A 12579-nucleotide genomic window follows, 5' to 3' on the forward strand; every position below is an offset into this window, starting at 1 on the left:
ACACGCAGGAACACACACACACGCGCGCGCGCGCGCACACACACACACACACACACACACACACACACAGGCACACGTTCTCTCGGGGAGCAATCTGCGGCCGCCCCCTGAACCCCACCCATCAGCCAGGTGCCTACCTCGGTCTGTGCGCCCAGGGGCGCAGCCCCGGAGGGGCGCACGGCCCTGCAGGTGCGGGCGCGCAGGGCGGTGGGCAGAGGCGCGGGCAGCGGACACCCCTCGTGGGCCCGGCCCCCCGCCCCGCCCCTCCGGGGTTACCCGCCGGCCACTCCGCGCGCCTCAGACTCGCCCGGAGCGCGGGCAGCGGACACCCCTCGTGGGCCCGGCCCCCCGCCCCGCCCCTCCGGGGTTACCCGCCGGCCACTCCGCGCGCCTCAGACTCGCCCGGAGCGCGGGCAGGCGGGCGGGCGCGCGTCTCCGCTCCGCGCGGTCCCTGGCTCTGTTCATTCATGATTGGTACCCGGCCCCCCGAGAGCCAGCCCGAGCGCCGGGAGGGGAGCGGAGCGTGCGGCAGCAGGGGCGGGCGAGCGCGGCTCCCGCACCGCACGCGCCGCTGGCTCGGGAGCCTTGGCCGGCGGGCGCGCCGCCCCGTGTCCGGCACCGAGCAGGCTGCGGGTCAGCGTCCTCGGCCGGTGGCGCGCGAAGCGGCCCGGCCCGGTTCCGAAGGCTCGCGGGGAGCCGCTGGCCCTGTGAGTCAGTGCATGTGCGGGGCTGAAGAAGGAAAGAAAAGGCTCCCAGCGCCCCAGCCCCACGCTCGCTGAATACCAAGCTGCAGGCGAGCTGCCGGGTGCTTTTTTTTTTTTTTTTTTTTTTTTTTTTTTTTCCCTCCTCCAATTCAGAGTAGAGGAGCCACACTGATTTCTTTGCAGGGGAGGGGAGGGGCCGGGCAAGGGGTCCCAAGTCGCACACAAGTCTTCGCTGCCATGGGGGCCGTCATGGGCACCTTCTCGTCTCTGCAAACCAAACAAAGGCGACCTTCTAAAGGTAAGCCACCTCCTTCTTCCTTTTGTTCCCCTGGCTGGGTTTGGGGGTGCTCCGTGCTGAGCTGGGGTGTGCCGCCTGCCTTCCTTGGCCTGGACCCTCCTCTCCATCACGAGCGAGGGCAGGTTCTTGTATCCGAAGGAGTCAGAAACCTGGCGGGAGGTTTGGTGTGAATATCCTGAACACGCACAAGGAGCCAGAGTGGGCACTGGCCCCAGGGGCGGGGGAGATACCCTGTAGGGCGCTGGGTGCCAGGACACTCCTCCTGGAAATCTCTGGGAACAGAAGGAAGAGTCAGATTCACAGGTGGGAGGTGACTGGATTGTCTGGTTGGAATGTTGGGAAGCCCTTCCCGTTCCCATGACTGCTGGCGATTGTGCAACTGTGGGCACCCAGCAGGGGTGCTCACACATGCACACACTCCTCCTGGTAGTAGTGCTGGTGCAGACCTAGGACTCCCTCATCCGGGAGACAGTGCTCTGTGTGCCCACCCCAATAAACCTCTGCAAGCCAAAAGGAATCAGCTGCTGCCAGGTGGTGAAACTCCCAGGGCTCATGTCCTGGTGGCTGGGGGAGTCATTAGGAGCCAGGGTGTCACGCAAGGGTGCTGTCATGCTCTGGGAACCACCAGGGTGCTGAAGGCGCCGATGAGGTGTGATGGAGCAGTGAGCTTATGTCAGGGATTAGAAACTGTGAGTCCCTGCAGTCTCTCCTTCCTGGACCCTGTTCCATAGCTGCCTTTCCCCAGCTGAGACATGCCCAGTCTCCCCCGCCGGTGGGACAGGAGTCAAATGGGTCCATGTGAAGTTGGGGCAAACATATCTTGCATCACGGGAGACTGCGCAGGCCTCCTATCCAGCAGTTAAAAAGTTGGTTGTTGGAATGAAGAGACAGGATGCAGTTAGGACAGGATGCAGTTAGGAAGCAAGAAAATGATGGGTTTTGTGTTCTTTCGTTTAATGCTCAAATCCTGTTGTGAGTGGCAGAAGGGTTTCAAGTAAACTGACACTTAAACCTTCAAGTTCTACCATTGGAGCTCAGGTTCTGGCTGTAGGTGGGGGTCATAGCTCCCAATCCTTAATGCTGGTTAGTGATTCGAATTGTATTAAGGTAAGGCTGGACCCCAGGGTGCTCAATGATCTGCTCTTAGGACTTGGTTGGTCTCCCCTGACTCGTTAGGCAGGTCTGTGTCTCAGAGTTCCTCATGCGTAACCTGCCTTCAAGGGGTCCAGGCATCTGGCCTAGCTCCCAGAGACATTGGGCTGGTTGAGCACTGAGCAGGAGATCTCCGGAGGTAGATCTTAGGTGATGAAGCTGGATTGGTGTTTACATGTTAGAACACGAGTCTAAGGCCACGTGAGTTACACGTCCTTTTGGCAGGGAAGGGTCTGGTTGCCTTTTTACCAGTCTTGGGCAGGACAGGTCTGCAAGCCTTGGTCCAGGACCTTGACATTCAGAGCCCTGTTTCTCACAGATCCTCAGATACCACTTGTGTGGGAACACAATTCAGCACCAAACCCCCATCATCTGTCTGACCACTGTGAGGCCCCAGAGGCCAGGGGACTGTGGGTACAAGAAACCCAGGGGTTTGTTTTAAAATATTTTCAATGACTGTGGCACTTCTGGGAGGCAGCTAGGTGTCACAGAAAGATCTTGAGCTCTGGAGTCCAGTGGGGTCTGGGTGTGCATCCCAGCTTCATCAGCGCCTCCTTCTGAGATCTCAGGCCAGCCTCACCCCTCTTAGCCTCAGTTTTCTCATCCATAACATGGGTGACAATACTACATCCAGGCAGGAAACTGGGTGTGTGGGAAGTACAGGGAGGGAGGACCATGCTACATATACAGTGTTGGCTGAGCCACCAGGGACCCGAAGGAGACTTGTAAGAACATGAAGAAAAAAAAAAAAAAAAAAAAAAAAGAAGGATGGATATGAAGTTCCTTGCACAGGGTCAGGCAAAGATTAAAAGCTCAAACATTACTGTCTACCATTCCCTTCTCCTGCACAAAATTCTAGGTCACCCCAGTGAATTCCCATTGGAGTCCCAGAGACCAGAGCTCTTTGCTCTCTCCCAGGATCCTAAGAAAGAGAAGAGGGGCACCAGCATTCGGTGAGCCCTTACTGTGTGCCTGGCACAGTTCTGGGCGCTTCTTCTGCACCTTCTTATTTAACTGTCACAACAACGCCTGTTTGAAGCTCACAGCGGGTCAAGGCTGTGGGGCAGGCTGCCATGGCAAGCCCCAGCCCTGAGTGGTCAGCCCCTCTTGCACAGAGTTCCACCACGTTGGCTGAATTGTCCAGGGCTCCAGCTGTGCCCCCCGAGCAGAGTCTTATCTTACCATCTTCCTCTGTGGAATGCTAATCAGCAGAAGACCTTTCCTGCAGAGAGAAGTGACTTAGAAACTGGCTGGGGAGGCTAGTGGTCAGGGATCACTTCCTGGCCAGTTCCCTTCCCCCCACCTTGGGACCTCAGTTTCTCCTCAGGTTCCATCCTGCTCTCAAACTTGGAGGTTTTTATTGCTGATGCTCTTGCTGGAACTGCTACTATGATCTCTGAGACATCAGGCTCGGATCTAATTAGAGGCAGTAAGAAGAGGATGGTGGGGATTTTCAATTCCTGCTGGAGTCAAATCCAGGCCTACCACTCACTTGCCATGTTTGCCTCAAGTGTAAAACAGAGACAGTAGTGGTAGTTACCACTTTAAAATAGCTGTTGGGTTGTGTGAATTTCAGGGATAATGCAAGTCAAATGCTCAGCACGAGCTCTGCTATGTAGTAAGTGGTCAGCACATTTTAGCTTCTGTTCAGTTTATGGCTCTAAACTGTTTGTGGCTTCCAAATGCCTCGAGTGAGGCCATCCTGGAAGTAGGCAGTGCCTCTGGGAGTCCTACCACCTTGTTTCTGGAGCCCTCTTCCAGCACTGTCCAGATAACTAGGACCCAAAACTTTAGATACACCGAGGCTGGTCCTGGTACTGAGCCTCCACTGACCTCTGCTCCGTGGCTGGTCCTGAAAACAACATAGCTTGCTGAACAAATCCCTGCGTGTTTCCAAAATATAATCTGGTAGCACGTATACATTTTTTTAAGTAGGGCAAAACCCCATGTGACTAGTGCTGAGAGAGAGACACACATAGCCCAAGCTGAGTGTTCAGGGAGAGCTTCCTGAAGGCAGCCGAACTCTGAATTCGTTTAAGAGCAGGGTCACTGACTAAAAACATTCAAATTCATTTTCTTTCTCTGTTTGGGATCTTTGTTTCTCTTTAATTAAGAATGAGGAAAGGCCACCCTGTTTTGGGGGATTCAGCTTCTGCAGCCCGGTCCTAGGTAGAATTTCTGGCTCCAGGAGTTTTGCATGTGCTTATACCAAGGACACCGCTCGGGACACTGCTCTGGGCTTTAACAAGTAAGCGCGAAGGGTTGGGGTGTGGGGTGACCAGAGAAGGCTGATGCAGGTGCAGCTGCGGAGCCTGTGGGGGGCAAGAGAATTTAGGCAGAACATCACTAGACCAAGGCCATCTCAGTGGAGGTATGCCTGTAAGCAAATGGGTTATCAGTCCTCCACTGCCAGAAGAAAACATTCAGAACCCTCAGCAAGGTCTGAGCTTGGGATCTCCAGAGTGCTCACTGACTAGATGAGCAAGCTAAAGCCCACAGCTATGAGATGCTTTTTCTAAGTCCCCGTGGCAAGTTAGGGACAAATATGGAATCGGTTTCCCGATTCCTAGATCAGTGAACACCTTGGAGAATTTGTGGAACCGGAGGGTTCCTGATGAAGCTGGGTTTGTAGTTTTTTAATCGGGCAGCATGCTCAACCCAGAAGATCTGGGAGACCAAGGAGAGGCAGCGAGGCGTGGAGGCGCAGAAACCCTGCTGTCGCATAGCCCTTGTACCAGGGGACCTTTGGCAAATCATTTCACCTTGGAGATGCCAGTTTCCTTATGTCTAAGAGAGGCGTACTAATTTATGGAGGCGTTTATGCTGGGTCTCCCCTGCTTCTGCATCTTTGTCCATCCTTTTAACTCTGTGTTACCCTTCTAACTCTGTGTTACCATTCCGCCATCTCCTGGTCCAATAATTACCACTCCACCCATAACCCAAGACCTCACTCAGCTATTTCCACAGTCAAGAAGGCTTCCCTGGGCCCCGGGAGGCAGTGATTTCTCTCATCTACATTCCCAAATAGTTTAAAGTATGTATTTTCATGACTTTCAAGTCATGCATTCAAGTAGGCACTGGATGGAGGTGTTAACCACACCTCCCCAACCCCCCGCCCAACCCCTGACTCCGGAGTGTGAGCTTCTTGCAGGGAACTTGTCTGAATCATTCCTCAAAGTCCTCAGCCTGGTTTCCTGCACATAGTAGGTACTCAATACATCTTTTCTGGAGGAAATTATAAATAATGGAATGGTCGGCCGCTCTCTGTTATTTTCTAGAATTGCAGACCCTGCAGGAAAAGTTAGCTTCCGGCTGGAATTTCGCTTACCAGCCCTTTGCCTTGAATGAATTCTCTTATTTGGTCTGCTGGCTTTGAATTGGCTTTGTCCATGAAACGTACTGAATCTGTTTACCATTTAGCAAGGAGATGCTGAGAACAGTGTTCCTACTCCCCAGCTCCTGAGAGTCACAAAAGCTTGAGGAGCCCACACCCAGTGCCAGGCACAGTTCTGGGATCTCAATCCCAGAAGAAACTCAGTGGAGATCAAGGTGAACAGAAAGAGGGAAATGGAAAGTTTGAAAGATAGAAGTGAGGGACTACTGCCTAAAATGAGGAGGTTTGTCCCTGGCAAGGGACACAGTCTGGACCTCTTTGTATACCTGGAAGGGCTTTGCTCAATGAATGTTTAGTAAATGTGAAAATGAACAGTGAGTGCATATGTTGACATGTGAGTGAAAGAATGAATGATTGAATGAATGGAGGAATAAGTAAATACCTGAATGAAAGGGAGCAAATGAAATATCAAATGAATGCCAGAGGGAATGATTGAAGATATGAGTACATGCATGAATGAATGTATCCATAAATTAATGAATGAGTAATGAAGTCCTCGGAAGGCTATAGTGAAAGACTGTCTTTGATGAAGAGCATTGATTGTCATGCTACCCCAACCCTGGATCTAAGCTATCCCCCATGAAAACTAGAAGGAGTCCATGGGACAGGAAGCCATGGTACAGATAATAATAAACATAGCATGTGCTTCTTAGAAAGCTAAAAATTATAAATTCAGTCAAGAAAAGCCCTGTAGTTTTTTGGGTATCAGTAGGTGTGTAGTGTTTTGGGGGAAGGCAAGAAGATGGGAAGGTATCTCTTAAGCTTTCGCTCTTTTGTTGATTGATTAAAAAAAAAAAAAATCTAAAGCAAGGACTGATCCAGAATGACCTCCCTTGTATATTGAGTTCACTTTCACCTTGTCTGGGTGAGACCAAGAACCTGTGTATTTGCCCATTTATTGATTCACTAAGCAACATCTGAAGTATCCTTAAAGCATTGCTTCCCTGATATTACCTCTGCCCGAGGTCCACTCTGGCTTCCACTCACCCTTTCACCTCTACCTCCCCATTCACCTGGCAAACTCCTACACATCCTTCAAGACCTCATTCAATATCACCCACTCCCAGGCTCCTGGAGGTAGAGCACATCTCTCCCTCCCCTGTTACCTCTGCAGCTGTTGCTGCTTCTGCACGCTACAATTATGAACATTACGTGATTATGGGTTTATACATTTATCTCTCTGACTAGCTCTAAAGGAATGAGTAATATTCCAGCGTTTCTGTCAGGCCTGATATTGGGCCCAGACCTGATGGATGTTGGCTGTGTGGAGGTAAGGATGGATGGAGCAGGGCGTGTTCTTGATGGCTCCAAGTAGTGCAAGAATGCGGCAGCACAGATGAGAAATCCAGGTCTGCTCGTGGCGGGGAACACTGCAAAGTTCTGCATAATGGCCCTGGAGTTGATGTTCCCATTCATCAGGCAAGGAATGAGCAGTGTTTAGGAGAGAGAGGGGGAAAGGTGGGGCGGGTCGGGAGGGAGGCAGGGAGGGAAGGAGGGAGGGAGGGAGAGAGAGACTGTGACTGAGTCTTGGGACCTTCAGACAAACTTGACTTATCTTTAAATGCTTCCCCTCCCTCTAGGGAGTGTTTTAAATGGGTCACCTTTGGGGAGTAGCTGTAATCCGCTGGGATATCGCTGGCTTCCCATACACTAGCCATGGGAGCAGAACTTTGGATTAATTCTTATTATTCCAGTCCAGGCAGGAATCCTCACTGGGGCAGTGGGGGGAAATGGGAACTGCATTCCACTCAAATCAGGGGGCTAGGAACAGGGTTGCAGAATGGTTAGGACCCCTGAGTGAAAGTAAGACCTGGGTTTAAACTCTGGCTCTGTGACTCCTTAGCTGAGCCTTTCTGAGCCTCAGTTTCCCCCTCTGTAAAATGGGGACAATGACAGCATCTACCTTACAGGGATGCGTATGGGGCCAAAGAGGTAGTGAGCATTGTGCTTCACATACGATACGATGATTTTAACAACTCGGGTTGTCCTGGCTTTGCTGCTGCCTTTATCCATCTTGGAGCAGGTCCCTTCCTCCTCTGTTGCTTTCTCTGCACTATGACTGAGCATTCCTTGGTGATCTGTGTCCCTTCAAACTGTGGCCTCTGATTCCATCCCTCTGGGACCCAGAGCCATCACAACCCTGGTCCCTAGCATCCCGAGAAGTTTCTCTGGTAACTCCTAAGGGAAGCTGGCAGTTTTAGATGATGAAAACTTCCCAGTGGTGAGATGGGAGAATGTGGATCATCTGCCAAGGTTAATAATAATAATAGCCGATGTTGACCACTGTTCTTTGCCAGGCACCTTACTCTGCCCTTTTCCCTGTTACTTTATTAACCTCTTCCCAGCCCTGGAGGGCAGACCCTTTTACAGTTCCCATTTTGCAGATGAGGAACTGAGGTTCTGAGAAGCGAAGTTCCTTTCCCAGGGTCACACGGCCCTTGGATAGCAGTGCCCAGTTCTGGCTGATCCTTGAGCGTGAGCTCTTAGGCACCACACCCTCCCCCTCCCTGCTGGCCTTGTCTCAAGAAAGAGCAGCCCCAGTGGGGAATGTGGAGAGAAGGCATTCAGATACAGCCCTCATTAGCCATACCACACCACCGAGCCATCTGTAGGCCTTGAGCAAAATGCTTTTAGCCTCATCTCAAACCACCCCTGGATCCGTTTCTATTTAATCTGACACTGCAAAAGCCTAAATATGAAATGATTGGGGGCATAAGGCCAATTAGCAAATTCATTAATAGGATTAAACATCGCTCCTCTGCTCTAATCATTTATGTGAACTACATTCTTTTCCCTTTGTTGCAGCCATCATTGCCTGTCAGTGAAGGATCGAGCACATCGGTCTTCAAGTATGTTAGATTTCCAAACCTTCCAAATCAGGGACCAGAATCAGTCAGTGTTTTCACATGGTCCAGAGAGGCAGAGAGGGGTCAGCCAGTTGATGAGTGGTCATCATTGCAGAGGAAACAAACACAGGACCTCGCTGGTGTGTTTGCTTTCTGCTCTCTCACTAATTCCTCTCTGCCCTTGGCCACATGTTGGCCTAAATCTGTATTACACATATGCATGTGGTGTGGCTATTATGGACATATACATAACCTGGATACAAAGTCTGGCCCTGCAGATTGTTAGCCATGTGGCCTTAGGCAGGCCCTTCAACTCTGTGAATCTGCCTTTCTACATCCAGACAATTGGGATATTGATAGCAATTCCCTCCAGGGTCGTTATGAGGATTAAATGCAGAATGCACGTAAGACCCCAGTGGCCAAAGGACAGCACGAACGCAGTAGCGGTGAGTTATGACCATCTGGAGCTGTGCTGTTCTCAGTGTGGTCCTCAGACCAGTAGCCTTGATGCCACCTGGGAGATTGTTAGAAATTCAGCCTCAGGTCCTGAATCGTAACCTGCATTTTGCTAAGATCGCCAGGTGGCTCGTGTGCCCACGACCTAGAGCACAGATTATAGTACATATATATATCTTTATGTGTTTATTTATAAGTTTACATATCAAGCTGGAAGGGGCCTTTGAAGGCTCCTGGTTCAAGTGTCACTTAAGATAACAAAATGGAGTCCAGAGAGGTGAGCGGTTTGCCCACAGTCACGCAGTTGGAGTGTCCAGTCTGGGGCCTGAACCCTAGGCCTCCCCAGCCCTGCTTGTCTGCACATAAGTTGCTCTGAAGTCAGATCTCCCCAGATTCACATGGTTTCCGTTGAGCTTTTCTTTCTTTCTTTTTTAAATAAAACAGAAGTGCCGGGCTACGTATGCCCATTAAGTTTTAATTTACTAATTTGAAATGTTATTCCAGCCAAGTGAGATCCTGAATCTTGATTCTGCCAGCCCTCACCTTAGCTGTACCTCCAAGTTCTGTGTTACCAGACAGTATGACAAGGAGGGATTCTGAGTCTTCAACCAGTTGCATCTCAGACATGGGCCAGGACAGAGCGCAGGACCAAAGACCTCTCTCCACAAGGGATTTCACTGATAACGTTCAGAATCGTAGGGCAGGCTGGCAGCCAGGTTTCCTTACAAAGCGTTTGTGTGGCATTTGAAGCCAGGTATGGCAGAGTTAGTAGAAGTCTGATAGACAAAGGAAGAGCCTGAAGCATGGAAGTTAAATGCCTTTTCCATGGGGCATAGTAGGACCTCTCTGTTGGAAAACAAGCAATCCTACTGGCTGTTGTAGAAAGCTTTCTGCACTAAACAGTTAAGCAGGACTAATCCAGGGTCACTAGGCTTGTTTGGGGTAGAAACTGGAGGGATAGGGCAGCATTGCTTGAGAAGAGATTTGGATTTTTTAAGGGCCTGCGTGTCCCAGACCCTTCTGCATACCTAATCTCCTTTCACTTTTACAGTAGCTCTGTGATGGTTGTGTTGTTCATCTCGCTCTGCAAATTGGGAAACTGAGGTTCATGGAGCTGCTATGATTGTCTAGTGACTAAAGAGCAAGGATTTGAAGTGTGCCTGAGACAAAGGCATCCCACCACATGGTCTCCTCCTCCAACCCAAGCCACATCCAGGCCACAAGCAGGCCTCTGACGCCTAGGAAGGCCTTGAACAACTGCTTCTAGCTTCTGAGCCCCTGGGAACTGAACATGACAGCCACCAGCCTCCCCCATTGGCCCTGTCAGCTCCTCACCCATGCCCACCCTGGGCCCCAAGAGAGAGGAGGGCTGGCAGCTGGGGGAGACTTCTGGAGGCCGTGCAGCACCCAGCTGCTGTGGGGAAGCCAGTGCACTGGCATCCGTGTGGGGCTGAGGTCGCGTTTTCCCTCCATCCCTGGCACTCACCCATGTGCCACTCTCCCAGATGGCCAAACTGCACACTCAGCAGAGGCCCTTCCAGAGGTTTCCCTGCTCACCCAGTGGGGACAGCAGGGGGCTCACTCCTTTTCCTTTCTCCTTTGCACCTGCCAGCACTGGGCTAGATTAGGACTCCAAGCCCTAAAGGTCCTAGGGCTAAAATGATTATATCTGCCACACTCCCATCCCCCGCCCCTGACCCTAGCAACTGCTACTTAGACAATTCACAACTGAAACAGGAAAGTAAGTGTAAGGAAATGGAATGAAATTTGGACTTTTTTTCATGATGACTACTTCGATGATTTAAAAAAAAAGATAATACATTTTCAAAACATGTTTGCTCACAATTTTGATGCTTCTACTTTGCTGGTGCTGTAGACATCTCTTGAATGTGCCTATTGGTATTTCTGCATCGGAGTTGGAACCAGACAGGAAAAAGAAAAAACAAACAAAAAAAACAAAAAACAATCTGCATTGAGGACCTGCTTTGTGCCAGGCACCATGCAAGTTATTGACAAATATAACAACAACACAAATACAATTTAAAGCTCTTATAATAAGAAAAAGAATAGGAAAAAGAAATGAGATTTATATAGCACTTTTTGCCAAGTACTATTCTAAGTTCTTTTGATACATTAAACTAATTTAATCCTTACAATAACCCAATACTATGATTATCCCCATATAACACATGAAATCTCATGCTATGAGAAGTAACATTCAACTCCCCACTTGATAGATAAGGAAACTGAGGCTTTGGAGGAAGTGACTTGGCCAAGCATCCCCCAGATGGCTGGTGGAGGAGCCAGGATTCTCACCAACTCTGACTGTCTCCAAATGCAGATACATCCCTAGAGTGTGTTATAAGGAGGGGTAGGAAGGCCTGGAGTAAAGACTGAGTATAGAATCCTGTCCTGACTTTTTCAGGGGTCCCCTTTAGTCCTCCCGTTGCCTATTACATCTGCCCTCATCTTGTGCTACTCTCCCGCCATCCCTGGATCTTCCTGACCTTCCAGAGCAACCACTCTGTGCATTGGTCCACATCATATAAGCTGTATAGGAGCTAAGTCAGGTTCCCATCTGCCCCCTGAGGAAAGAAGCTGCCAGAAGGAGATTAGTTATGGAGGATACTATCTTTGCCCTCAAGGTGCTTCACTCTGGTGACCGTAATAATAATATTAACAACAAATCTATAGAGCTCCCACTATGTGCCAGACACTTTAGCGGCTTGGTTTTATTTAGGCCTTACAGCATCACCAGGAAGTCGGCATTATTACTGGACTCTTTACAGATAAGGAAACTGAAGAACAGAGAGCATAGGGAAATGTCCAATGTCTCACCAATGTCTCACCTCTTGAAAGTGGCCAAGCCAGGATTTGAACCCAGCTGATTTGACTCCAACACCTGTACCTGCCTGGTTAATCAACTAAGCTAGACTGTATCTGAGTGTCTACCTATACCACATTGCAGATTGTGTTACCCTGTGGGGGTTCATGGGAGGGAGAGACCATCTCTACCAGAGGCACAGGGCTGAAGAATCAGAGAGGATGACTGAAAAAGATGGCATTTCAGATTGATTAAAGAGCAAGGGCTTGACCCATGCAAGAATGTAGGTTAGTAGAGTTCTAGGTAAAAGGAATGGTATGAGCAACATCATTGAAGTAGATGAGAAGAAAAGAGAAGGAATAAAAATGGCAGTGATGCACTGTTGTGACTTGGAGGAAGTCAATAGAAAGGTTGTTATTAGAAATGTGAGAGAAGTCAGGGCACCCGGGTGGCTCAGTTGGATAAGCGTCCGACTTCAGCTCAGGTTGTGATCTCACGGTTCGTGAGTTTGAGCCCCATGTCGTGTGCTGTGCTGACAGCTCATAGAGTCTGGAGCTTGCTTCAGATTCTGTGTCTCCCTCTCTCTCTGCCCCTTCCTGGCTCTCTCAACAATAAAATGTTAAAAAACATTTTGAAAGAAAGAAAGAAAGAAAGAAAGAAAGAAAGAAAGAAAGAAAGAAAGAAAGAAAGAAAGAGAAAGAAAGAAAGAAAGAAAGAAAGAAAGAAAGAAAGAAAGAAAGAAAGAAAGAAAGAAAGAAAGAAAGAAAGAAAAAGAAAGAAAGGTAGGTGAGGGAACAGATTGGAGCCAGCGACCAGAGTCAGGTGTCCACATTCAGGAAGGTCGGGGGAAAGTCCTGAAAGGTAGCCGAGAGGAAGGATGAGGAAAGGACAAAGTAATTGGGGAC

The 12579-nt window shown here is 49.8% G+C and overlaps 1 protein-coding gene across 4 annotated transcripts in view; it reads left to right on the forward strand.

Annotated features, from left to right (window-relative positions):
- The window catches only part of KCNIP1 (potassium voltage-gated channel interacting protein 1), a 345009-nt gene that overhangs the window by 130695 nt on the left and 201735 nt on the right, over nucleotides 1-12579 (forward strand). Inside the window, exon 1 of one of the 4 annotated variants that reach the window (XM_058723301.1) lies at nucleotides 834-1002. The exons of 2 other annotated variants lie outside the window; for them this stretch is intronic. In XM_058723301.1, coding sequence (XP_058579284.1) covers nucleotides 942-1002 — 61 coding nt within the window. In that variant the 5' untranslated portion in view covers nucleotides 834-941. Of the gene's footprint in view, nucleotides 1-833; nucleotides 1003-12579 lie in introns of those variants that run through there. One more of the 4 variants, XM_058723306.1, reaches the window with a different exon arrangement.

Source organism: Neofelis nebulosa, chromosome 1 (assembly GCF_028018385.1).
Source record: "Neofelis nebulosa isolate mNeoNeb1 chromosome 1, mNeoNeb1.pri, whole genome shotgun sequence".
Lineage (NCBI taxonomy): Eukaryota > Metazoa > Chordata > Mammalia > Carnivora > Felidae > Neofelis > Neofelis nebulosa.